This window comes from Halichoerus grypus, chromosome 9 (assembly GCF_964656455.1).
Source record: "Halichoerus grypus chromosome 9, mHalGry1.hap1.1, whole genome shotgun sequence".
NCBI lineage: Eukaryota > Metazoa > Chordata > Mammalia > Carnivora > Phocidae > Halichoerus > Halichoerus grypus.
The window spans coordinates 110,475,415-110,501,815 of NC_135720.1; the positions used below are offsets into that span (position 1 = coordinate 110,475,415).

General features: G+C 54.1%; 1 protein-coding gene and 1 long non-coding RNA gene across 4 annotated transcripts in view; one reads left to right on the forward strand and one right to left on the reverse strand.

Moving 5' to 3' along the window:
* BTBD9 (BTB domain containing 9) overlaps positions 1-26,401 on the forward strand; it is a 431,569-nt gene that overhangs the window by 393,359 nt on the left and 11,809 nt on the right. For 2 of the 3 annotated variants that reach the window (XM_036094275.2, XM_036094276.2), the window contains exons 10-11: positions 4,471-4,549; positions 22,593-26,204. In XM_036094275.2, coding sequence (XP_035950168.1) covers positions 4,471-4,549; positions 22,593-22,790 — 277 coding nt within the window. In that variant the 3' untranslated portion in view covers positions 22,791-26,204. Of the gene's footprint in view, positions 1-4,470; positions 4,550-22,592; positions 26,205-26,401 lie in introns of those variants that run through there. The other variant, XM_078055382.1, reaches the window with a different exon arrangement.
* On the reverse strand, positions 3,387-6,107 carry LOC118536994 (uncharacterized). The gene is made up of 2 exons (XR_004917913.2): positions 5,692-6,107; positions 3,387-3,480 (listed from the first exon to the last, which is right to left on the reverse strand). It is a non-coding gene; the product is annotated as an uncharacterized LOC118536994 (long non-coding RNA).

Sequence of the window (26,401 nt, forward strand, 5' to 3'; positions counted from 1 at the left end):
ATGCCAAGCACGATTTTCTCATTGAATCCCCACAACCCCTTCGACCCCCTGGCACACAGGGACCTGGGGCTGCAGGGACTCAGTGTGTGCCAGGGGTCAGCTTGTGATCCACTCACGTGTGTGATCTCCCGTCCGGCGTCGTGACACCAGCACATAAGTGAGGGGCTTTAAAACCCTGGGACCCATGCGACGGGGAGGAGTCGGTGCCCCGGCCTCTCCATGAGAAAGTTCCTCACTGTGCCCTTGGGTGGAAAGAGTGCCAACAGTCGTGAAATCTTGACACCGGGCAGCGCTGGAAAGTGGACAGGTGACTTCTCTTTCTGCCTCAATGTCTCACCTCAGAAATGGGACTCCAGCGAGCTGCCTAGCTGCCTAACAGATTGCTGGGGACCCAGCGTGATGGATTGTGATTGGGAAGCACTTTGTAAGCCCCATGGTGGTCTGCAAATGGAAGACGCTGTTAGGACAGCTCTGGCCCACCTTTTCCACTCCTTAACAGACCACCTACCCTATTCCAGCCACACCCCCCTGATTTTATGTGCATGACAGTACTTAATCCTCATTCCTCAAGCAGCAGCTTTAGAGAGACTGTTCATAAGTAAGCTCTTGTTTTCCTGGCTTGTTTAATTACTACTATGGCAACAACGTCATTTTCTTTCTTTCTTTTTTTCTTTTTACTTCATATATATATATATATATGAAGTAAAATATATATATATATATATATATATATATATATATAGTATTTCAGCCTCGTTATGGGTTAAATTGAATTTTATGGGTGGCAACCCAATCAAAATTTATAACTTTTTTCTCCAGAAAAATTGCTTCCAAGCTTCAAACAACCAGTTATAAGGGAAGCTTTGGAACACTACCAGTTTGTGAGTTGGGACCAAGGTACTGTTGACACTGTTCTCTACTTAGTTCATGGAAGGATAGCTGATCTCCCCAGAGAGACTATGAGCCTCAGAAGGGCAAGCACTACATCTTACACGGATCCCCCATAACACTCGGGTGCCAGGCTCAGGAGTATATTGAATAAATGCTTGCTTAATTCTTCCAAAGCCCAGCTGCCTTGTCTGCCTCCAAGAAACGGGTGCTGATGGGAGTGCCTTGGGCGCCCCTGGGAACCCATGCTGTAGTCAGTAAATCATATACTAGCAAACTTGCCTCACAGATGAGGCCTGGGAAGCACTGTATCTTATCCAGATTCATTTGGCTGAATGGTACTTGTAATAGTAATAACAATACCATCTATTTTTTTTTTTTTAGTACTTTAGCAGTTAGCACTTTGTTCTAGATGTTTTATATTTGTTCATGTATCTAATTGTCACCAAAAAAAGTTAGATATTTTTATTATCTTCATTTTACAGATGAAGAGACTGAAGCCCAGAGAGGTTAAGCAGCTTGCCTAAGGTCACAGAGCTGGGAAAAGGGCAAAACGGAGATTCTAACCCAGAGCCTGTGGTGTCAACCAATGTGCCAAACCACCTCTTGTTCATGATCTGTATTAAAGCCTTGAGCAGTAGGCAAGATAGGTACTTTTAAAAAAAAAAAATACTTACATATAGATCCTACCAAATTCAGACAGTACAGAAAAATACAAAAGTCTAGGAGATAGGTCTGGAAATTCTTTCATCCAAAGCTAAAGTCTTGATCAACATTTTGGCAAACATGCCTATAGATACGTCTCTCTGAACACATCTGTGTGTAGATACGTATTTACAGTCTCCTGTACTTGGGACCTTCCTCGAGCTGCTCTTCGGTGACCAGCATTGGACAGGAGACTGGAGCTCAGGAGAGGGGAGCCCAGTCTCCGGCGCCAGCCTTGGGACTTCAGTCCAGGGTGGGGCTTTCTGTTTTGTCCCAAGTGCTCAAAGCAGAGGCCACACATATTGTCCACACCCGTTGCTCCTGTGTAGATACTCCCTCCCATCACCCAGTTTTGGCCATGCGCCAGGGGGGTGCCGCGCCCCTGCGGCTCCGTCATCTTCCTGAGCATGTTGCCTACTAAGGAAGGGACCCAGGGTACTTGGCGAGGAGGGACATTTTATACAGCTGTCAGGAAAGCTCAATAAAAATGGCAGTGGAGCCTCTCGGGGACCGAATGATGGTGGTAGTTCCCTGGCACCGTGAGGTCCTCGAGTTGCACAGTGATTGCGTATGTGGCCCCGACGTGGACTTCCCGTGCCCCCTTATCACTTCCCCGTCGAGCAGCATTTAAAGTTGTTTGGAAGCAGTTGAGGGCAAATGGGATCTGATATTTGAGGAGGGAGAGAGATGCCCATTACCTCATCCTAACCAACGTCCCTTCCTACTGATATTTTGTTTTAGGGTTGGTATCCAGTTTTGCTGAAAATGAAATCATCTTTCAACTCTCAGGCTGTGTTAGTGAAAATGAACTCTAATATGATTAGATATTAATGCAGTGTAATGGAGGATTGGTATTAAATTGAGGCCTTCTGATCTTATTACTCCACAAATGCTCCCTCCCTGCTCAGGCTGCTGACCAGCCAGCCCCGCTTCCCCAGGCACAGGCGAGGGGCGGAGGCGCCCGAGCCCGCAGCGGGAGCCTGGCTCTGCCCGAGGCCACTCCCGGCCAGCCCTCCCTTCCTTCACTGCCTTGGGGTCCCCGCCGTGTTGTGGGGGGAGCAGGGGTTGGACCTCAGGAGGCATAATTTGGATCTGCCTGCACCCTCGGAGCCACGAGCATGTTGTTGAGGATCATGGGCTTACAAGTGCCAAGTTTCACCTCCACATCCAGAAGCACTTGAAGATTTTCTGGAGAGGCATGCAGCCAGAAATCTAAGAACACAATCTTCACCTCCACCACGGCCCAGCCCCTCTGCACCCCAGTCCTTTTTGTGAAGCTGACTTGAACATGATAGTCGTCATTGGCTGCTATCACTTGTCCTGGCCCTGTCTCCCTTTCCTAGGGGGCTGGTCTGAGACGCAGGCGGTGGCCCAGCCTTGGTGTGTGCCGTAGCTTCCCTTAGGAGAGGGGATGGGCGTCGGCTGCCCCACGCTGCATGGACCCCTCACTTGACCTGCCGGAGGAAGGACGCCCGTCTGTCAGCCACACAGCTTGGCTCAGAAGTGACGGGTAGGCCTGTGGGAGCCGAGGCCCAGGGCCGAAAGCCCCACAGGGCCTCCCTTATAGGCCTGCCCCAGCCCACAGGCTGCATCCCACCCCACAGACGCCCCAAGGGAGCTGTGTGGGTTTGGGAGCAAAACAGACCGAGAAAATGGGCCAAGAGTGCAGGCTCTAGGGATAGTCAGATGGCATCACCTTCATGTATGAATGATAGCATTTTTACAAAGAGAGTGATTTTTCTTATGCTATTTCCAGAAAACTGCTTTCAGAGGCACAGACTTTGCACACAGGATGGTAATGACTTTTTAATGACCTTAAGGGGCCTGGGTGTCCAGGCAGCAGTGAATCAATCTCAGTGGGAGGCTCACAGTGAGAAGCTGGAACACCTGAAACCAAAGGGGGAAAAACAAACCACAAACATATACATTTTCTTTGGTAGCATTACTTGGTAATTAGACAATTACAGGAAACAGCTTCCTAGCAGTTGGCATTTCCACTGTGTGAGCGGAGGAGGGACGGCAACAACTGTGAACTCCTCACATTTATTACAGAAAATATTATTGGAGTTCACAGTCGTGGGTGCCGTCCTCTCCTCCAGCGCATTCTGATGAGCTGTGAGCGTTAAACCAAGAGCAGAGCTCCTCCTCTCCGGGGCTGTTTAGGGCCTGCTTGGCTGGGCTTTAAATGAGCTGGCTTTTGAGCCCACCCAGAGTCTGGCTGGTCCTGAGAATAAGCCCTGGGGGGCGGGGGGATGCATTTGGAAGCAGGAAAGGGGAGGCGGAGGAGGCCTGTGAAAAAAACCACCTCTTCTTCCCCAGGTGCCATCCCCTGCCTGGGGCAGGGTTCAGACAGAAGAGCCTGGGGTTCACATGGCAATGGGTGACCCCCACTTCTCCCTCCCCTTGCCCTGCCCCACCCAGTCCACATTCCTGCCCTGGTTCAAAACTCTCGTCCCAGAACCCCCCACGTCTCTCAGATGCACGCTCACTCAGCCAACAGCCCCCTGAGGTAGGCCCGTCTCACAGATGAGGAAATGTATTCGGTGAACCCCCACTGACCTTGTTCACTTTTCTCTTTGGCCACACTCTTGTCACAGTGTGAACTTGGACTGTACTTTGTGCCTGTTTATGGGGAGCTTTGTAAGAATCCCAGTTGCCTTCGCAGAAGGTAGCGCTCTGAATGGGGATCCTAGCTACTGACCGCCTCCCTCAGACACACATGAGGTGGAGCCCGTTCCATTCCCCCATCCATCCTACGGCACAGGCCTCCTGAGGATGGAGGACAGGAACCCTCAGCATCTAGCTCCTCCCGCCTGCACTGTTGGCCCGGTTAACTGTACCATCTAACCAGGCACATGGTTGTGCTTCCTCTCACAGGTCCTGGCAGTCTGTAACTTTTGAAAGACAGCCTGCCTCCTTCATCCGAATCGTGGGAACACACAACACAGCAAATGAGGTAAGGGTCTCTGTTCGTGAGCAACACTGTGCTGTTTCATGATGGACAGGTAAATGCTACATCCCGAGCTAAGTGGAACTGTTTGTTCTCCCCGCTAATGGCCTGTTGTTCAGACAGCTGGTACAGAAGAAAGTCCTGCTCTTGCACAGTAGAGATATCATTATCATTTCTAGATGTGTCTTCACTAGGAAATGAAAGCCAACTCCTAGGGCTTTGCTTCCCCCCACCAGCCTCCCTGTGGAATCGGTGACCACAGAGACCTTGAGAGGGCACATGCCCTGTCCTCAGAGTCTTGCACCCTCCCAGACGACAGCTATTTCAGAGGTCGCTTGGCCCTCTGAACATGGTGTTTAAGGAAACTCGGCCCCAGATGGTTGCTGGTTTTCTGTCTATCCTGTCCTATGCCAGGCTGCACAGAAATGCTTATGAATGGGCCTGTTCCTCCCCTGGCATCCAGGCCTGGATCATTCCAGGGGACCATGCCCTTTGTACTGTTCCTTCACTTTGGGATTTCATGAGGGAAGAGTGGGCTGGTTGTTTTGCCCAATTTTGAGCACCCACAGTCGGGGCAGCAGTCAGGTGAGGGCCTGAGCCTTGAACATTGCCATGCTATTTTCTCTGGAATGTAAATGGCCCCAGAGAAATGCACTGGGGTTCCTCTGGATCAGAAAACAGAGGACAGGAGGCGTCTGGGTGGCTCAGTCAGTTAAGCATCGATTCTTGATTTTGGCTCAGGTCATGGTCTTAGGGTCGTGGGATCAAGCCCCGAGTCAGACTCCACACTGGGCGTGAAGCCTGCTTAAGATTCTCTCTCTCCCTCTCCCTCTTCCCCTCTCCCTACTTACTCTCATGCACGCTCTCTCTCTCTCTCAAATAAAATCTTTTTAAAATATTAAAAATAAATAAAGAAGAAAAAACAGTGCCCTTGGTGAATAGAGAAACCAGGACACCTGAGTGTGAGGGAGGGCACTATTAATAATTATACCGGGACAGCAAGTGTAAACCAGGACTGAGCTAGACATACCTGGACTGCCCTCCCCTGCACAGCATGGATTCCCAGTGGGCTTACGGAGGCACCTGGGCATTCACGCACACCACCTAAGGTGAGACTAGTGTCGATCAACTGTAAGTTAACTACTTACCTTTCCTGTTCTTTGAGCGGGTGTTGAGTGAGCACTAATGGCAGGACAGCGGTATCGCGTATGGCCACGCTGTTGACTTCATCTGCTTATCACGCCCTTGCTTTTTATGCAGTCGTGTGTGTTTAGTGTGAACCTCTGAAGGACTGCTGGTTAGAGACGGGAATCATAAGGAAGAGTGAGGCTGAAACTCAAGAGGGAAATGAAAGGCATCAGAATAGTGACCGCTCTGCAGTTTCACCTTAAGCTGCTCTTTCTCAGATCTGTCTGGGACTGGCTTCCTGGGCGTGTGACCAGGGCAGTTGCGTGGGGCTCCACACCCAGAAGGGGGCTCTGTGCTTGGGGTTTAATGCTCACCAGCACCATCTTGAATTCTTCATAATTTTACCTATGAATTTGTTTTTATAAGGGCAGCCGCATGGGACAATGGAGGATTCACCAGGGGCTGGGAGCCTCAGCTCCCACACAGGCCCATCTCTGCCCCCTCTGGCCTTCCCAGGACAGGTTCTGAGCCACCCACCCCCTGACCGCTGGTGCCTGGACCTGCCCAGCCTCCCCCTTCTAGCCTCCCCTTGACCACTGCCACCCTCCACTCCCTGTGGGGGCCCAGCATGTTTGCAGGGAGGGTCCGGGTCTGGTATGAATCTCACCCGAGTCGCAGGATAGGGCCCCGGGCGCCTGTGAGGGTCTGCCCTAGCCTTAGGAGTTCCCCTGACCGAGGGATTACAACATGAAGTAACAAAGGAAAACCCTGTGTCAGGTCAGGAGAGAAACTGTGGGAGGAAAGAAAAAGCTTTTTTCCTGCTTTTTGAATGAGAGGCTCTACATTTTCATTTTGTGCTGAGCCCTGCACATTATATAGCTGGCCCGATTCATGCATTGTGTTTGTCAAATCAGAATTCTCCAGAACACGTCAAGGTGTTTCTGGTACTTCAAAACACATTTTAAAAAGTGAAAATATTGTGATAATTTATATTCATTTTGCCTTTTTATTCATTTAGAACAAAAATGATACATGCCTACAATGTGTTTCTTGCAGAGAAGAGCTGATAAACAGAAGCCTGAAACTTTCTCTCTTACCTCTTCATTTCACAAACCTGAAAATTATAAAAAGTAAACAAATTGAGATTTTTTTTTTAAGGCACAAAATTAAAGAACTCTAAACATCAGGTCATAAAAAGCATTTTTTTTTTTGATGAGGTAACAAAAGTAAATTTGAATCTGTATTTTAATATATATTTGAGCCCCAAACCAAATATCATCATATTTTTAAACATTTTTTTCTTTTTTAAAAATTTTAATTCCAGTATAGTTAACATAAAGTGTTATATTAGTTTTAGGGGTACAATGTAGTGATTCAACAATTCCATACATTACTCAGCATATTTTTAAAATTTTGCCAATAAATTCCGATTTTTATGTGTTTATTATGTACCAAATTGGAAAACTATCTTTACATAATACTAAATCAAGGTAAATTGAATATTTTTCATTTTCAGTCACTTATTTCTTATGTAGTACATCCAAAAAAACCCAAGCAGTTCTGTCTTTAATTCCTCCATGGGATTCTGCAGTTAGGTATTTCAGCAGAAGGAATTCTAGGTCAGAGAAGGCCAAGGAGCACTGGGGTGAGTCTGATGAGGGTCTCCCAGAGTTTAGCCCCAACCCTATCACCTCAATGACCACATGAAGAACAATTTCCCATTACAGAACCCTGAAGTTGGAGTGTAAGATTGTCTCTTTCTGGATGAGTTTCCTGAACTGTCTGGGCAGGGAGCTCTAACCCCATTGACCAGCCCGTTTGAATGGGTTGACTAGTAGGCCACTAATTAATCAGTGATCTGTTGCATTTGGCTTATGAGCAACTTGCTCAGCTGCCCTTACTGAGTCACTTACTGTTCGGGGAAGAAATCCTGAATGTGGTGTTGCCAACTGGGGAACGTCCTAAAGCATAAAGTAAATAATGAACGGGATCATAAGGCAAGACCCACAAACTGCCTTTCTCAGAGCACATGAGAAGACCCAGAAGTGCTGAGTCTCCCTGGGAATCCGGAATATAGCAAACTCTCAAAGAGAGCATTCTTTTCTGCAGCATGCTAGTTTCTGGGGCATCATTTTGGACAAAGTATCACCTATCTTAGAGAACAGTGGGAATGTGTATACGTCGGTGTGGTGATGTTCAGAGGTGTGAGAGACAAGGTTGCACTAGGGGAAGAGGGGTGACTAAGGTTGCTCGAGCAGGAGTCCTGGGGGGAAGCAGCCCCGGAGGAGAGGTCGGATGGCCCAGACAGCCAGGGAAAGGAGGCACAGTCAGGAAATGAAAACAGCCGGGGGGCCCAGGACAAGCCCCATCCCTTGTCCCATGGAAGCCAGAACCCCACCGTCAATGAGAATATTGGGGTCAGGGTGCTTCTTTCTCACAGGTGAGGGTCGTAGAGGGAGAAGCAGGGTTTCCTCAGCCTGTCACTGCTTGTTTGCCAAGTGACGTCAGGGACCTTCATTTAGTCAGAGCCGGGACCTTTAGATACTGAGTGTTACCAAGGGCTTTTGGTAATTTCAAGAAGTGTAGATGGAATTGGTTTTTAGCACGTGTGGGTAACAGAAAGAGAAATGTGGGTGAGTCACTTTGCCCCATCCCCCACGGAAGACCGTTTTCTGCAGGTGCTGCCCCATCCGGAGAGGAGGTCAGGCAGGGGATGGCAGGGGGAGCATCGCTCAGAGGCGCCTGTGACTTGAGGAGCGTGGTGGTGGTGGGGGTTGGGCTGTTGGGACAGAAGGTGGGAAGCAGCCCGCACAGTGTGTCCTGGGGCGGGGGCTACCGGCAGCTGTGTTGCTGTGGGGCTGGAAACCACCCTGACCCCCACATCCCGCCCGCTGCTGGAATAGCAGAGCCCCCCGCCCCCCCAGAGCTAAACCAGCCCGGCATCCCTTGCGCAGTGTAGACGTGTGTATCCTGCCCCCGAGGCCAGGCCGTCCTGCGTGCGAGGCCCACGTGTGTCAGCCGCGTGCTAGTTTCCCCGCTTCCCGGCCACCGGGCTCTCGGGTGACAGCAGCCCCAGCCACGGCGGACGTTCACATTTCTTGATCACCTGTTTCCACACGCTTCTGATTTCCTGCAGCATTTCATCCCTGTCCTCTGGGGGGTGTCTGTCTGCTGCCAGCATCTGCCTCTCATCTTCCTTTGTGAGCGCCGCAGCGAGGAATTCATTTAATTTTTTAGCTACCTTTATGACCCCTGTCAATCAATTTCCCTACTGCTTACCTTACAGACCCCTCCCCTTCCGTCAGTGACCTGCCCCTCGTGTACTTGGCATCATCCTTGCCATTTATCTTAGCTCCTGAGAACATTCTCCTTTCGGTCCCCCCCAGCGTGTGCTTTGTCATCCTCTGCTCCATAATCTCCCCTGCGCCTGGCGTGCTTTTCACATGGCTCGGGCCCCTCTCCTTTACCCTTGGATGCCTTTCCTGCACGTCTTCTGCGCGCTCGCAGGGTCTCCTTTGTCTTCCTGTCACGCTTAGCACTAGATGGCAGACACGTGTCTTTCAGCACAGCCGCCCTCTCGTCCTCCTCTCCTTCAGTTGCTTCCATTTGTCTGAGTCTCCCCAGGGCCGGCAGCCAGAAAGGTCCTCCTCGGCTGCTTCCTCGGGCACGTTATGCTGGTCTCGGTGCCAGGCTGGAGATGGCGTTCTCATTCCAGCGCGCTGGCCCATCTGCCTCAACCGCTGATCAGTTCCGAGTGCCCAGGAGGCAGACGTTGCTCCCCTCTCCAAGCCTCTCTTGTCTGAAAAGGGTAGAACCGGGGCCCTGGGGACAGCACCACCCGCGTCCTGGCAGACCCAAAGCTATAGTGCTGGTGACTGGCCAAGCCGTGCCGGCTGGGATGCAGCACCCCGCGCAGACCCCTTCCTTCCCATTTCAGTAATGATCGTAGCAGAGCCGCGGACACGCACACCTCCGTCCCCGGAAATCAGACGGGGTCCAAACGGGATCCGTCTGGGGAACCTCTGAAAAGCAGTCCATGGATTAAAGGAAACAGAAGTTATACCTGGTCTTGGGGGGAGGGGGGGATTTATGGCTTTTATGAAAGCCTGGGTTTGAGAGCAAGTTCTGGAGTGATTTTTCAGGAGGCATTGAGCTCAGGGACATAGCTAGACCCTGGGGGAACAAAAGGACTGTGGGAAAAACAAACTGTCTGCAAAGTAGGAAGACTGGGGTCGCGCTCACAAGAACCCACGCGAGAGCCTTTGCCGAGTCAGTAACCAAAGCTGCGGAGGGACTTGCCAGGCTGTTGGCTGCTCTCAGGGTTCCTTTTCACCCACTGCATGTATGTAGCTGAGGAGAGAGGCTGTGTCATATTTACCTGTGTGTCCCGGCACCTCGCATGGGCCCAGTGCGCTTACAGATGGAGTACCTGTCGGCAGAGGGAGCGAATGAACCGTTCGGTCTGTCCGTCCATCTCTCCCTCGTGCATCCTCAGCCACCGAAGGCAAGGATTTAGTACTACAGCTTCTCACCATCAAGAGCCCGTGGCACTCCAGAGGTAGACTTTGTGTAGCCACACTGAAGAGTTTCTGAAACCAGACACTTTTGTAAGTGGAAAGGTAAATATGCCACATACCTCCACATGTCCTAGTTGAAGCCCCTCACGGTAACGATTATTCTTATTGTAAATTATAATAGCAGCTCGTATTTACTGAGCACTTACTAGGTGCCAGGCCCTACTGCACGCCCTTGAGGCTAATGACACTATCTGATCGGCATATGTGAAGTAGATTCTACTCTCACCATTTTTTAAAAATGAGGAGGCGCAGTACCAAGTGTTGGCAAGGATGAGGAACAGTGGACAGTTTGCATCCAGCACCATGGGAGTATAAACTGAGGTGGTCCCTGAAGAGAAGAGTTCGGTAACATCTAAAGTTGAACATGTGCACGCCTACCCTAAGGCTAAGCATCTCATACCTGTGTCTATTCTCTAAAGAAGCTCTTACACACGTTCCAGATGCAAGAATGAAGATGCTCACAGCAGCACTGTTTATAGCAGACCCAAGCGGGACACCTCCCAGTCATCCGTGCAGGGACAATGGATAAGCCACGCATCGTCGGGCTGTGATCCACGGGATGAGTATCACAGCATGTCGAAGGAAAGAAGCCAGACACAGAAGAATACATATAGTAGGATTATATTCATAGAACATCAAAAACAGGCAAAAGTAAGCTATCACATTATAAGGATGTGGACACAGGTGGTAAAACTTTTCTTTAAAAAAAAGCAAAGAAATAATTATTATTAAAGCCTGAATTGTGGTTTCCTCAGGGTGGGGAAGCTTGGATCAGGAAGGGCCAGCCACGTGGAGGGACCAAGGGACACCGGCAGTGTTCCTGGGTTGTTGACCCTAGAGGAGTCTATGAATAACTATATAGTTATTCAACGAGCTGCGCATTTGCATTTCATGCACTCTTTAGTGCATGGTTTTCCCAGTAAAAATATTTTAATCAAAAAGGAAAATTTGATGAGGAAACTAGAGCTGAGCGATGTTAAGTGTTTTGCCCAAGGTCACCCCGCCGGCAAGTGCCAGTCAGGATTTGAATCCGGGCAGTTGGTCTCTGAAAACATCCAGACTGCTCTGTCTCTCAAAAAGGCACAATAGATAATAGTAAAGCCACAGAAATGAGCCCAGCTCTGCCCAGCACAGTCAGACATGGTGAGCAGATGGCTCCCGTGGGCACACTTCAGGCGCCAGCCTGCGCCAGGTCCAGGAGAGAAACCAAGGCAGGGCCCTGGCTGAGGGCTGGTAGCAGTCAGCCAGGTGAAGAGCAAGCCGTCCGGGCCAGAGCCGGCGTGCAGCGCAGGGAGGCCAACGGCACAGCTGACGTGGACGGAGGCAGGGCCCGGGGCCTGCGGAGGGGGTTCCTCATCTCTAAAATGGACCACATGAGCCTGGCGCTGGGGACTGGAGAGACATGGATGAGACTGGGCGGCGGAGGGTCGTGGGGGTGGGCGGTGGCAGACTCCCCCGCGTGCTGGTGCAGGGAAGAGCAAGCGGCGCGGGAGCTTGCCGCGGGAGGGTCGTGGGGGTGGGCGGTGGCAGACTCCCCCGCGTGCTGGTGCAGGGAATAGCAAGCAGCTCGGGAGCTTGCCGCGGGAGGGTCGTGGGGGTGGCCGGTGGCAGACTCCCCCGCGTGCTGGTGCAGGGAAGAGCAAGCGGCGCGGGAGCTTGCCGCGGGAGGGCCGCCTGAGCCGGCGCCAGCAGGACAGAGTCTGCAAGTGGCTGCTTGAGCTGCCCTCCAGGACCACTCAGCGCGGAGCCTGGAGTGAGGCAGAATTTATTTACAGGCTTCTGTCAGGCCGGTGAGTGGCTGTGGGTCCCAGGGCCGTCCTCGTTGCCATAGCAACATGTGGCTCCAGTGAAGAAAAAAAACACAAAAACAGGGAAAGGGACTCTTTTTGGGTTTTTTTGTTTTGTTTTGTTTTTAAACAAAAAAACTCTATCATTATTTCTCAGACAACCCCACGAGGTCTGGTCACACCCTCGGTGTCTCCCCCGGGGTTTCCCCCTTGCAGCATCCTCTAGAGGCTGTGCTCTAAGCCCCCAAAGGCAGGTGTCCCTCCACACAGCCATAGGCTGGCTCTCCAGGCTAGAATTCCTGGTCGGTCAGCACCAGAACCGAAGCAAACATCCTGGGGGCCGAGACTCCGAGGGCTAACAGAGCAAATGGACCCATGAGCCTCACCCTCAGAGAGCTCCTGACCTCAAACTGCCACTTCTGCCAGGGAGGGGGAACCTGGCCATCCGGGGGGTGTCACATGGCAGTGATGGGGGAGGGAGGTGCCAAAATCAGACGTGCTCAGAAGAGAAATAACCGGCACAAACCAGCCTTCCGGTGGCACCTGGATGCCCTGTGGGGCGTATGCAAGGCAGAGGTGGTATTTGCAGGGGCAGGACTGGGTGTGGGCCAGGCACAAGGTAAGCACAGGAACAGGAGGCCTTGGCATGGACAGGTAAGCCAACCTGGCACCTGTGAGTTTACCTAACAGTACTGCAGAGGCTTTGCCGAGGTCCTCCACTACGCTGCACTTCTTGAGGGCAGTGATGGTGTCCTGGTATCTTTGTGTCCCAGCACCCAGCCCCTTGTCCCCCACACCGTAGCCCCTCCATAAATCAGACTGAGGGCCAGAGCTTTAGTGCAGGGTTCTGAGGGAAATAAGCTCTCAGGAATCCCCCGTGACAACCTGCATCTGAGGAGTGAGGAAGAACGGAAGATTGCACCAGGCTGTAATCCCCATGACCTTGGAGAATGGCCAGGTGATGGCTGTGGGCAAGTCTGGAAGCATTTAGTTGCAAGAAACTCTAGGACACGGTGAAGGGGGCGTTAAAGGTGAGCCATCCAGACAAAAATGTGGATTTAAGGGCTACACTTTAGATCATGATTGAAGTCAGGTACCTCAGAAGTCAGGCTAAGAAGAAAGGGGTGGGGAGGGTCTAGAAGTAAGCTCTGAGACCTAGCCATAATGCACAGGCTAGCAAAGTAGGGGATGAGCCGAGGAAGAGAGAGGAGAGTGGAAGGAAGGGAAGGCCTCACCACACTCATCGAGTGCGGTCCAGGAGACCCCAGCACTGGTACCAGCCTCACCCCCAACCAGCCCTGTGACCCCCAACAAGTCACTTTACTCCCCGGCTCTCAGGACACTTGTCTTCAAAATGAGAGTGATGGGTGGCTCAGTCAGTTAAGCATCTGCCTTTGGCTCAGGTCATGATCCCAGGGTCCTGGGATGGAGCCCCGCGTCGGGCTCCGGGCTCAGTGGGGAGTCTGCTTTTCTCTCTGCCCCTCCCCCTGCTCGTGCTCTCTCTCTCATTCTGAGAAATAAATAAGATCTTAAAAAAAAATGAGAGTGAATTCAGTCTTAAAGATTCCTTCCCAGTGAGACAGAAAAAGCAGGAAAATATTTAATTTGTAGCATAATTATAAAAGACAAACTGTTACAAGCGTCTCTTCTTAAATCTCGATTATGAAAGATTTGCTTGGGAAGAGAGGGGGAGGGTGACACGGCAGTGAGCGCAGGTCATCGTTCCAAACACTCCACAGTCCTTCTGCATATCGTGAGCAGCAGTAACTCTTGCACTAACCTACTGGCCTGGGGGAGGGTATGCACAGAAGCTAAGCCGCCCCGCGGCGAGACAAAGGGAGACGTCCGGCTTGTGCGGATAATGATCTCGAGCGGTGTCCCACTGCCCAGTCCCACTACCCAGGATCTCCATGCAGCCAGAGGAAATGAAGAACTGTCCCGGACAGCTGGGGCTACTCGAGCTGGCCTTCTAGGGCGAGGGGGCACAGGCAGGCTCCTAGATGCCCCTCCAGCAGGAAGGGGGTCTTGGCAAGGCCACACCTACCAGGTTCTACCTGGGAACTGGAACATTTCCCTTGTTTTGTTTCTTAGTCTTTTTTTCAAAAATAAAAAGATACCTCTAACACACTCCGGGGCCAAGATAATTACGATGAGAGAGTAAATCGTTCTCCCTGGAACTCTGGAGTGTGCACACAGAAAAAACAGTAACCAGGGATTGCAGGGCTGCCTGGAGCGATATGTATTGGAAAGGCTCTTTTTCCAGAACCTTCCAAGCCATAAAGTTCCAGGGATCTGTGGGAGCCCTGGCCTACGCGAATGTGGGAAAGTGGTATTGGAAAGTTCAAGAACTTGCCATACATAAGCAGTGTCACCAGGAATCGTACTCCTGTGCCTATTAGGATTAGATACTTGTGCAAAACCGGTTTGGGCATCGTGTCACCCCGAAGCAATACTGAAAAAGTATTGTTCACAATCTGGAAATGTCTCCCGTTAAAAAAGCGTTTCTTAACTGAAAACCATGTTTTGGGCTGTTCGGATGAACATAGACAGAACTGTTGCTCATAAAAAAGGGTGTTTTGTTGGAGACACTTGGTTCAGTTTTAGAGGAACAAAAAGTGAAGCATCCCAGCAGACTGCAGAGGGACGCTCAACCTGAGCTCCCACGGTGGGTGTAAGAAAGACGTTCCTTGTCGCCAGCGTCGGGATCCGTGAGCGCTCACTGAACACGGTGTGGGTGCAGGCGCTGCCGCCGTGGACACGGGGAAAGCCGAGCAGGCGGTCTTCGGAGTGGCATTGCCCAGAAGCCGTGTCTTTGTGCCTGACTTACGGGCACATACCCCTGAGAGGCAGTTACCTATTTTATCAAGATATGTCACCTTGGAAATTTAAGTCGAAAGTCAGGAATCCTATTTGTACCGGCAGGCATGAGAGCAGTCTGGGAAAATTACTCAGGAGAAACCAGAAAAGCAAGGTAGAGCCATGGATCAACATTTATTAAATTTTCCCAATTTCTGCTACAGTTCACGGTGGACTCTTAGCGCAACCTGGGAACATGAGCCGAGGCTTCCGTGTGTCTAAGCGCCTCGAAGCTCTGTCGAGCACACTGTGCTTGGGGAGCCCCCATAATGAAGGGAGGCACGGCCCGCGGCCGAGGGGCTTGCCCAAGCACAGGCCGGCGCGGCTGTGCACGTCCCCTGCAGGTGGCTCCCTGAGAAAAGAACGCCCCAGACTCTCTCAAACGTGTCGAGAATTATGGCTCCCAGAGAGGAAAGGCAAAGTGATAATAAACAGCAGCTACAAAAAAGGACACCCGGATAGTGACTCAAGCTGTGTCGGATTCGTACACACGACTACATTCCAAATTAGCCGGCTCCTCTCGGGGGACAGATCCAGAGGCCACTGAAGCTGGTTCAGCGAAGGTGCCCCTTTGTGAGCAGTGGCAATCAAACAGGCTAATGGGATACATGATTGCCGAAAAGGGGATGGGAGAATGGTGCGGCGGCCGTGGTAATGGTTTTGCATAAATCAGTGGTGCGCCTGCCCTGTACGCCTCATTCACTTTTGGTCACATCCTTTCCAAGGGGTATTGCAGTCTTGGGAAGGTTTGCGGGAAAGAAGTGGAATGACACAAGCTTCTGAGCAAAGAGAAACTCAGGACCTGGCTGTTCTCCCCTAGAGGGAGGCAGAGCTTCAGGCTGCGGCCCCACAGGCGGACACTTCGGGGGGCAGCCCGTGCCCCCGGGGGGTAGTGAGGACTCTCCGAGCCTTCAGCTACCTCCCCTGGTCTCCCTGTGAACAGAGCAGAGGCCCTGCCGCCTCTCTTCCCCAACAGGCTCACTTCCGAGCCCTGCTCCCAAGAACAGAGTCAGGTCCCCCCTCTGGGTGCCCAGGTGCCCAGTCTTGCACGAGATGACGGTGGTGAGGTGCGGGAGCCCAGAGCCTGGCTGGGTGTTGGCGTTGTGCTGTGTCGGGTTCGGGGCCGGCACGCTGTTCTACAGAGGGGTGGGCAGGCTTAAGAGCTGCTCGGCCCTGAGGTTGAATCCCTCCACTCACTCCTGGGACCTTGGGCACACTGTTGCCTCCTCTGCAGGGAAGTAAACTCATACCAGCAGGGGCACCGTACAGCCACCCCCCACCCCCACTCAGCGCCCTAGTCCATGTTTGTGCTCAGTGGGATGCCTTGAAGTTTAAAAAACAAAAACAGGGAAAGGATCTGAAGGCAAGGACAGGCCCTTGGAGGTTGGCTGAGCCTGGAGCCTGGGACCCCGCTGCTGCCACCTTCTTAGCGAGGCAGGCTGCCATCTCTGTCCTCCCAGAGAATCCTTCCAGCCACTGCGGACCCTTTTGTTTCCTATGTCCGTCTCACCATGTCTGTTCTCAAGTTCTGTTATTCTTCCTTTAAAAATGACTCTTTCCTGTTTATCCCAAATCACTGAAGTCTACCTCAGGGGGTTTCAGAGTTTAAGGGTTTCTTGTCCCTACCTTAATCCTTTAGACTCCCCCCACCCTTTAGACAGTTTTATTATTTGTATTCCTTTTGTAATATTTTTAATTGAATGCTTTTTTAAGAGCCTCCTCTGTCCGGAGCCTTTGGCCCCCTGCTCAGGTCTGGCCAGCCCCTCAGAGTGCTGCCCTGAGCCATGCCCCCCACTGCCACCCACCCCGTACCCCCCTGCTCTCTCCATCATCACCCTTGGCTGGAGAGCTCCCCTTTCCTGCTGCGTCAAGGGCTCCCTCCTCTGGCCTTTCCTGCTTGGCTGCCTCCAGCTTCCCGACCCAGCTCAGACATCTCCACCCCCAGGAAGCGTTCATTCCCGACTCCCCCTTCGGCTGGCTGGGCACCCCTCCATGCCGTCATGGCTCCCTGTAGGCCCAGAGCTCCTTGCTCGTCCACGCATGTGTCTGCTGTCCTGACCAGATGGTGCACCCTCTGAGGGACCAGGACCCACGTGGTCGGCAGGTGCCTTGTGCGTGTTGTTGAGTAAATGAATGGATGCGCTCAGACCTCCTGACCTCCACACCCGTCACCCGGTTCCTCCGGCCACTCCTCCCACACATGTGGGGCTCACGCTGCCCTCTCTATGCCTGGCACCCAGAGCCACCCTTCCTTTCCCGACTTCCGCCTGCCCTTTGCCTGCTTGTTCTGACTCCCACTACACATTTTACCTCTTCACTGACTCCAGGCCTGACCCATCTTCCCATTTATAGCACACCCTTTTTCCCTTAGAACTATCAGCACACCGTTTGTGACTTCCTAAAAGTAACTGTTTCCTGTTGTTGCCTCTGAATCTGGCAGAGGCTGCTTGGCTCTCCGGAGATGCTTAGGGAGCCCACACTGAAGTTCAGTGGTCCTTCAGGGACACCCTTGGGCCCCAGACTGAAGCCCGGCTCGGAGGTGGCCCCGTCCCTCCTGTCTGGTCACCTGCACGCCCGCCACGGGGCCGTAGCGGGGCTCGGTCAGGCAGCCGGCAGCCGGGCAGTCCACAGCCTCCTGTCTGCCCTAACTCAGATGGGGGGGGGGGCCGCCACAGGTGCCAGGGGAGCTGTGCCTAGGCTCTCTCAGGAGGGACAGCCCTAGCGGAACATGAAAACAGCCCGCGGAGATTCATTGGCACTATTGCTGGCCGTGTGGGGACTAACAGCCATTTGCACTATTATTTTAAAGCAGGTTGGTTAAATGGGCTAAAGACGGTTGTGCCGTTCACATCACCCAAGTTAGGGAAGAGAGAAATGCAGGCTGGAAGTGGGAATGACAGCAGGAAGGAGGGCAGTAAGAGGCAGGCCAGCGAGCATTTATTAGGCGCCCACTACAGACAGTCCTCCCAGGCCTTCCCAGCGCCATGCAGAGCAGAAGCCCCCTGCCCCTCAGAGTAGGGACGCTGATGGGACCCTTTCCGAGATGAGAGGCACGTTCTGAAGGGCCAGCCGATAGTGCCTGGCCCCACAGAGAGCTTTTTAAGTTTATTTTTCAATCCAGAATTGAAACAGTGATATGTTTATTCCTGTGCAAGGCCTGCATGGGAGAAGGGACAACCATGCGTTGGTCCTTGAGTCCCAAGGTTGCTGAGATGGGTAGACAGAGGCAGGGGTGGGCCAGGCTTTGAGGGCGGGAGGCCTGAAGCCTCGCAGGGCCTGTGGGGCAAGAGCTTGCCCAGAAATTAAGGGCACAGAGAAGCTCGCAGGTGCACGGGGGTAGAAACCCCTTCCATACAGAGGGAAGGTAATGAGGACTGGGCAAGCATCAGTCAATGCACGGATGACCATCAGCCCCAGGGCCTGAGGAATAGTCTCCGGAGCTATGAGCCGAGAGTGCAGGCTGCAGGATTGCACAAATAACGGGCTAGAGAGCCTGATGGGGCAGGCTAAGGACTCAGGGTCAGAGATGGGGCAGGTGCAGTAAGGACAGCGTGTGCACATTTCCCTGCCAGAGGGTGGAGACGCGGGCTCTGGGGACAGAGTGTGACCAGATTGGACTGGGAAAGAGAGCAGGGTGTCTGTTGGCTTGCGAGAAGTTCCAGGGAGGGGCTTGAGAGAGGGTGCGGGTGGGGCTCCAGGCAGCAGAGGGGTGTTTTGGGGGCTGGCCTGGTGTGCCCCCGACAGCCCCACCTGCGCTTAGAAAGAAGAGTGCTCATAAGGCCAGAGAGGCCGTCGCTAACCTGCCCAAAGATGGTCTTGTCACTTGAAAAGCTTAAAGAATGTTAAACTGATGGAGAAGAAGAGATTAATAGCGGCCGCTCAGATGTCCAGGTTTGCCCTGCGTGGTGCAGGTCAGAGCTGATGGCCCAGACAGGTCAGAATCACAACAGCCCTCCCGTCGGGCTCTTGCCAGGTTAGCACCTGCAGATGGGCCCAAACAGGGAGATTTGCTCTAACAGCAGAAAGGAAGGGAAGAAAGGAAAAGGGAGGAGGATGGGGGTGACTTGGCACCGCGATGCCCCCAGGAAGCACCGTGGTGAGAACAGGGCCCCCTGAGCTTCAAGGAGAGAAATCCGCTCCCTCCAAGGAACCCGGCTCTGCCAGAATGAACACGACAGACCTGAAGACACATGGCCTCCATTAGTCTTCATATTAGAGTTTGAGATGTGAAATTTGAAACAGCGGTAGATAAATGAATTGAGGTGGGAATATGGGGAAAATAGTGATGCAGGAAGGTAAGCACGGGGTTTATAATTTAACTATAATCTCACAGTTGCCATTACATGTCTTCTCCTCTGTGAACCGATTCTACAGTAGAAGGTTGTGTGTGTGTGTGCACGGTGCGCGTGCTTGAGCCATGGTGGCCACAGAGCCCCTGGGACGAAGGAGGGACAGTTCCTTGTCCCCCCACCGCCACCCCCTGCAACTGTCTGCCACAGCTGTGCCGCCTCCCTCAGCGAGAGGAGCAGGTGCCCACCAGCCCTGCCCTGCGTCCTGCCCGCTCCCAGGGCACCTGTGCCTACAGACAGGCCCTTATCCAGCAGCAGACTCGCCACACGGGCAGAATCGAAGCTGAGCGGCCCCTCTCGGCCAGCAGGCCGGCGGAAAAAAGGGAGCAGGGTGGGAATTGCCATTGTCCTGGAAGCACTGGGTGGCCCGGGGTGGGGGCAGGGGTGGGGGGCAGTGTGTCCTGCCCTCATGGGCCGGGAAGGTGCCATGCCCCTGGGCCACATGGCCTGCCTTTCGTGGCTGTCCACGCAGGCTCCAGGCACCCACCAGCCAGTGCAAATATCACTACAAACCAGGCACACTCAGCACTTGTACCCAAGTTCACCGAGAGCTTTGCCAGTTTCACCATCTTACTTCTTTAGCAGAAGCCTGGAGACGAAAGGGAGAAAGCCGGGGATTAGGTAGTACCGTTTGGGGAGCCAGGGCCCTACCAGCTGTCTGTCCAGGAGGCTCTGGTCCAGCAGCTGGGCTTCTGCCCAGCGGTCCCCCCGCCACACCCCCAGCCTCCGTCCCTCCAGTCCAGCACACTAGTCTGTTTAACACTCTTGAGCCATCGGGCCCCTCAGGAAGTGGAACTCACCCCTAAACCCCATTCCAGCTGAGGCTTCCAGCCTCCCCATCACTGCCCCTGCCTCTTCCTGGGATCCGCTACCGCCAGGCCCCTCTTCACACGCCTCCCTTGCCCAGTGAGCCTGTGCGGCCCTTCCTGCGCACCCCCCACCCCCGGCCACCTGGGCTCCAGCCTCCTGTGCCGGCTCATCCCAGAAGTTTGGGAGTCCTCCGGATTTGTCCCACTTTGCTGAACTTCACCTCTAACAAGTAGCCAGGGTTGATGTGTGTTTCTCCTGAATCACCTCACGGACCGTAGCTCCTCCCCTTGGCCTCTGTGACCTCCCACCCAAAGCTCTCACCCCTTGCTGAGGACAGCACCGTTGGCCCGGAGCTGACCACACTGTTCTCCATCTGCAGGCCACCCTGCCCTCATGGCCGGATGAATCTCCCCAAACATCCCTGCACCTCATCAGCGGCATGTGCACTTTTGGGGCCAGAGTCTTTGTTGTTGGAGCTGATGTGCAGGCTCGGCCCCGCGGGAAGTGCCCAGTCGGTGTTCATGGGATGAGCAGGTTCTGGAATGTTCCTCCGCAGAGGCCTCGCCAGCTCCACTGACTTGGATCTTTTCCTCAGACACCAGTGGGCCCTTTCCTCCTGAGGTCTTCACCCGTGTTGTTAACCTGCCTGGAACGCTTCTAACCCCGAAATGCCCCTCCTTCCCTCTAGGCTGTGCCTATTAACTTTTAAAAGCACTCCCTTGAGGGCTTAGAGTCTCCTAAGGGCAGCAGCAGTGGCCTTCAAATGTTTTGCTTGTCCCTTGAAAGAACTTGGGAAAGAAGTATAAGTAATCCTTTGAACATTTAAGGTTGAAAAGTAAAATATTAAGTTGAAGTACAATTATTTTTATAAATACGAGGTAAAAAAATACACATTTTTATAAGATGGAAGAGGAGGAACCAATTATTAGGAATAAATATTTGATGACGTGATTCACTAAAATCGATTTTAAACCACTCATTGAATAAGGCACACCAAATCTGAAAGTCATCGTGCGGAACTTTTACTCATGGGTTTTAGCCAGTGTATCTTGAAAATGTTTTAATTCTGGAAGAAATCCCAGTTATGTTTAAAAAGTCACAGGAGTCAGGAGTACACCTCAGTTCTGGATTCGAACACCTCCCTGGGGCGGAGGCCCGCTCTCGCGGGGGGCCCCCGGATGCTGAGGGCAGGGCAGGCCTGCGCTCTCCTTCCGTGAGGGGAGGCGGCGTGTTGTGAATTCAGCCACGTTCGCAGGCAGCTTAGCAAATACAGATGCTGAGCCTCTGGAAGTGAATTCCTGAAAACTGTCAGCGTGCTCCCTGGGAAATGGCTCGGCAAACCCCACACCAAAGACCACGGCTGCGGAGGAGGTGGTGACTCTTCCCCTTCAGAGAGTTCAGGGCCGACCCCAGGGAGCTGGAACCCCAGAAGGACCTGGTAGTTGGTGCACAAAGGAATTTCCGTGTGCTGGGGAGGGCAAGCCAGCTTCCCTGCAGGCCCACCTCGGACGGAGTTCCTGGCTGTCCCTCGTCCCCCCCCCCCCCCCCAACTCACACACCACGTGCCCTTCTGTTCCACGCCCGGCGTGTCAGGCTCACACCCACACCCACACCATGGTCCCCTGAGCTCTGAGCTGCGCCCCGTCCACGCCATAGCTGGCCCGGCACTGAGCACAGAGCTCAGGCAGCTGCCCCAGGGACTCAGGGACTGTGGCGAGCGCCTCTCGGCTCCTGGGGGTGGCCGGCTCGTCCACACTTGGTGTGCGTCCCGGATTGGCCCGGACCGCGTCGGGGTCAGGGTGAAGCCCCCTGCCCCGCACTGCTGCCCAGCCCAGAATCACGCCTCAGGAGCCGGTCCCTTCCCCGGGGCCCAGGAAGAGCTGCAGAGGGAGGGACTAGCTTGGACCCTTGGAGATAAGCCTGGTCCTCCCCCAGGGTGACGCCCTGCTGGCTTTTTATTTTTTGATATCAACTTTATTGACATATAAACTAGCATACCGTACAACTCCCTATGATGCAGTGGTTTAGCACAGAGCTGGGCAGCCGTCACCACGGGCAACCCCTGTTGACCTTCAACCCAACTGCCAAAAGCAAGATTCATTAATTAATTAAAACCGAAGAGCTCGTATGACGAGAATAACCCGAAATGGAATAATCCAGTGAGGGCATTTTTTTTTTAAGATTTTATTTATTTGACAGACAGAGACACAGCGAGAGAGGGAACACAAGCAGAGGGAGTGGGAGAGGGAGAAGCAGGCTTCCTGCAGAGCAGGGAGCCCGATGTGGGGCTCGATCCCAGGACCCTGGGATCATGACCTGAGCCGATGGCAGACTCGTAACGACTGAGCCACCCAGGCGCCCCCAGTGAGGACATTTTATAGGAAGCCATGTCGTACTGCCTGTAACTTACAGACCATCAGCCCATTTACTTCTGTCCCACCTTCTCGTCGATGCCCAGGGGCCGCGGGGCCCCGAAGGACCTCGGCTGCCTCCCGGTGGGACAGCCACTGTCGCTCACTGGCCCTTTGCTCTCTCTCGCCAGGTGTTCCACTGTGTCCACTTTGAGTGTCCAGAGCAGCAGAGCAGCCAGAAGGAGGAAAGCAGCGAGGAGTCGGGGCCAGGGGAGCCCAGCCTGGCCGGCCCACAGTTCGAGCCGCACGCCCTGCAGGCCCCCAGCGGCAGCTCCCTGCCTTCCAGCCCCGGCTCCGCCTCTCGCTCCCCCAACCGGCAGCACCAGTAAAGGGGGCGCTGACGACGTGGAGGCGCGGGTGGGCCCCGAGGGCAGGGGGCCAGGACGGGCGTCCTCCCAGGAGGGATCTCTGTTGACCGTCCCCCTCCCCTGCCGGGAGGGGCAGACTGGGCTACAAAAACACGGACACAGAACAGGCTTTCTCCCAAGGACAGAAAGGGGCTGCTTTGTTCTCCTCAATTTGTTCAAATTAGGCTGGTCTCCACGGGGAGAAAATGGGTCTTCAGTCTTCATCAAGTCCACCATTAACACCCTACCTCTCTAATCTAACCCGGGCAAAGGGGACAGAAAGCAGCGGTAGACGGCCCGTGTCAGAATACGTCGGCACCCGAGCTCGAGTGTGGGAGGATCCATCGGGCCTTTATGACCTGGTTTACCAAGTGGGTTTCCGAAGAGTGTTTACTTTTATGGAACACATTGCCCTGGCAACTAAATGATTTTTTCTTTCTTTTAGTTATTGTCCATTTGCTGAATCATAGGTGTTCCAGATCTTTTTGAAATGCTCAAACAGCAAATCACTTGTTTTAATCCCTTTTGATGCTGTAATTTTCCTTCCTTAGTTTTGTACGGTTAAGCCTGGGCTGGAGCGGAGAGATTCTGTGCAAGCTCCGAAATGAGGCACAGATGGCTCGTCATGGCACCTGGTCTGACAAGGAAAATCCTCTGAGGAAGTTCAACAAAATACACAATGAGCAAATCAATCCGAGGACACTGGAGTTAATAATCACTCGAATTCCTGAGTTATTAACCTGTCATTCCTGAAACATATCCAGCCTTTAAGCTTGGGAGGCTGACGAGGAAATATTTTGCCACCTGCTAATTTCCTGTTCATAAGTCTGTAAATGTATCTGGAAGTCCGCAGCAGCTTCCAGTTGGGCTGAGCCCGCCCCTGAATCACCACTGGTTAGCCGGGCCGTGGGGACGGCGGCCCTCCTGCCGGCCAGGGTCAGGAACTCGAAACTGGGGCTGCGCAGCGCGGTCGTGATAGTTCAGGGCTTGCTGTGTTTCACCCCCAGACCCTACTACTCGGCCGGGGTTTAGAAGAAAAAGCCGTTCTAAGAAGCTTTTCTCCTCGAGCCGATCTCCTCTGACTGCCGTGGCCTGTCGTGGCTCTGTCATGTCTCCTGCTTAGTGACTTCCAGTCCAGCGCTAACTACCCTTTGTAACGTGCTCAGCCTGCTGCCTGGAGTTTGCTGGGCTCCACGGAAGCCCGGCCGCGGTCCCCCGGCCCCCCAGACGCCGGCCCAGGCCCTCGGCACACCCTGTGACCCCGCTTGGAGGAGGGTGGGCTTACAGGGGAACGTTCCTTTCTGGGGTCTTAAAGACACGTGGGGTTGTGGGTGGACACAGAGCCCTGGGCCCACTAACTAAATGCTTTCTCCAGTGTAACTTGGTCTTGAGTGATCTCTCAATATGGGAGCAGCAGGGGGGCATCAAACCACATGATTAAGCAGGAAGGTGGGCTTTCTGTTTGAACATGGGCGGCAGGAGACAGCGGGGGGGTGCCACAGCGCCAGCCACAGCTGCAGAGGCTCTGGGCCCCCCACCCCCGCTCTCAGCTTGCGCATCTGACTCCTTCCCCACCATGTGGGGCGCGTGGGGTGCCAGGCATCTCACAGGGTGGGAGGGGGGCGGGAGGCTCCCGTAACAGATGGCAGGGCCGCTCGCTGGCCATGGGTGGCCGCCCCGTGGGACTTGGCCACTGCCTTTGTCAGCACCCGGCACGCGGTCGCCAGTTAGCGTGGAGAATTCCTGTCCACTCGGCACTTCCTTCAGCAGCGCAGTCACTACCCGGCAGGGAGCAGAAGGAGCCCGAGAAGTCAGCAAGGGCAGAGTTCAGATGTTTGGAAAGTCTCCATTCAAACTTTGGAGTTGCCTGTCCAGGGAGGAGTCCCCGGGCTTGGCTGGCACTGCCGACCTGGGAGGAGGGGAGTGGGCTGGTGAGGACCTGGAAGGTTCCGGCCCTCCATCCCCAGACCGTTGGGTCCCACCAGGCCACGGCCCACGCCGCCGTCTCCGGCCCAGGTCTGGCAGCTCCGTGGCACACCGAAGAGGCACAGGCCGCGGAGCTTCAGCACCAGACCCACGTGTGGGCGCCTCCCGGCCTCCCGCTCTCCCCTGCGGATTCCCTTCCGCGCCCGCACCGTCCGCACGCCTGCCCCGAGGTCTGTCCTGGGGGATCGGAGTGGGTCTCAGCAGATAAGGGAAGGAGGGGAAGACGGGAGCGGCCAGCATACGGCAGCAGGGGGGACGGGCACGTGGCCGCGTTCCCTCCCCTGCGGCTGCGGCCGTCGGCTCGCCGCCCTCGTCTCCTGGGCCGGTCGCGAGGCCTTGCTTGCATGGAAGCCCGCTCTAGAGCCCAGGCCGGCGTGGACGAAGCCCCGCAGAAGCCGCTCTGCTCTCCCTCCTGCTGCCAGGTCAGTGGGCTCTGCCTTCCGTGGTGAGCCTTCTGATTTGGGGAGCAGGGGGCTCCTTCTGCATGCCTGGCTGGGCCGGGGCCTTCTGGATGCGGCCTGCAGCCCCCAGTCAGGGTGCGTGGCCCCAGACATGCGCAGATCTCCAGAACCCTGGCTGGTCCTGTGGGGGGCTCCCTGCAGCCAGCTAGACCAAAATGGCCCCCAAACTGCAAGAGCCCCACGGAGCTAAACGGGAGTGCAGACAAGACAGCCCGGCGCGCAGCCGGGAGGCCTCCCACGTGCCCGCTGAGTCGTTGCCCCAGCAGCGGGTGGCGGCCACTTCCCCTGTGGGGTGTGAGGAAGGAGACCCGGCCAGTCACCAGGGGGCCGGGGGCAGACGAGGGACCCCGCCCTGTGAGGGTGCAGCCTGGGCCGTAACTGGTTTGAGGAGAGGTCGGGCGAGGCCCGGCCCTCCGTGGGGACAGATAGAGGGGTGCTTGTGGCCTCTGGCCCGTGCCTGTGATGCGTCTCAGTTACTAACCGTGGAACACCACCTTCGTGCCTACCAGCCAGGTCAGGAACTCGAACACTGCCAGAGCCCCCTGCCCTTCCCTTTAGATCATGATTTGGGGGCAAGAATCAGCTGTACTGGGGATTTGGGGGATAGCCGTCGCCTTCTGGCAGCTGCTGGGAGGGCCAGCTGGGGTGACACTGGGCACACCAGGTGGGGCCTGCGTCCACTGCCCGTGTGCGCGCGGGGCTGGCGGCCTGCTCGTCTGCGGATCTGAAGCAGGTGTGATAGTCTGACACGCGCGCGCACGCCCGCCCAGACTTGTTCCCCATATTCTCAGTGCTGTTTCTGTTTTACTTCTTCTGACTCTCGTTAGAACTGCGAGCCCACGATGAATGTGGGACTCTTCTCAATTGCTCTTCAAATTGTCACTTTTTAATCTTATTAAATGAAGTGTCGATTCCTGACAAATACATTAAAAGTGTTTTATTCCTAGAACAGGTGGGAAAAGAAATTATTTTCAGCAAGAGTGGGATCTGTTTGTTAGACTGATCCCTTGGTCAAAAAAAAAAAAAAAACATGAGTTTCTGAATTGTGCAAAAAATTGCTCAGTACTTACGCTGTCGCCCCAATTGTCAGTCGTTGTGCAGATGGCTCCAACCCAGTCAACTTCACCTTTCTTTTTTTTTTTATAG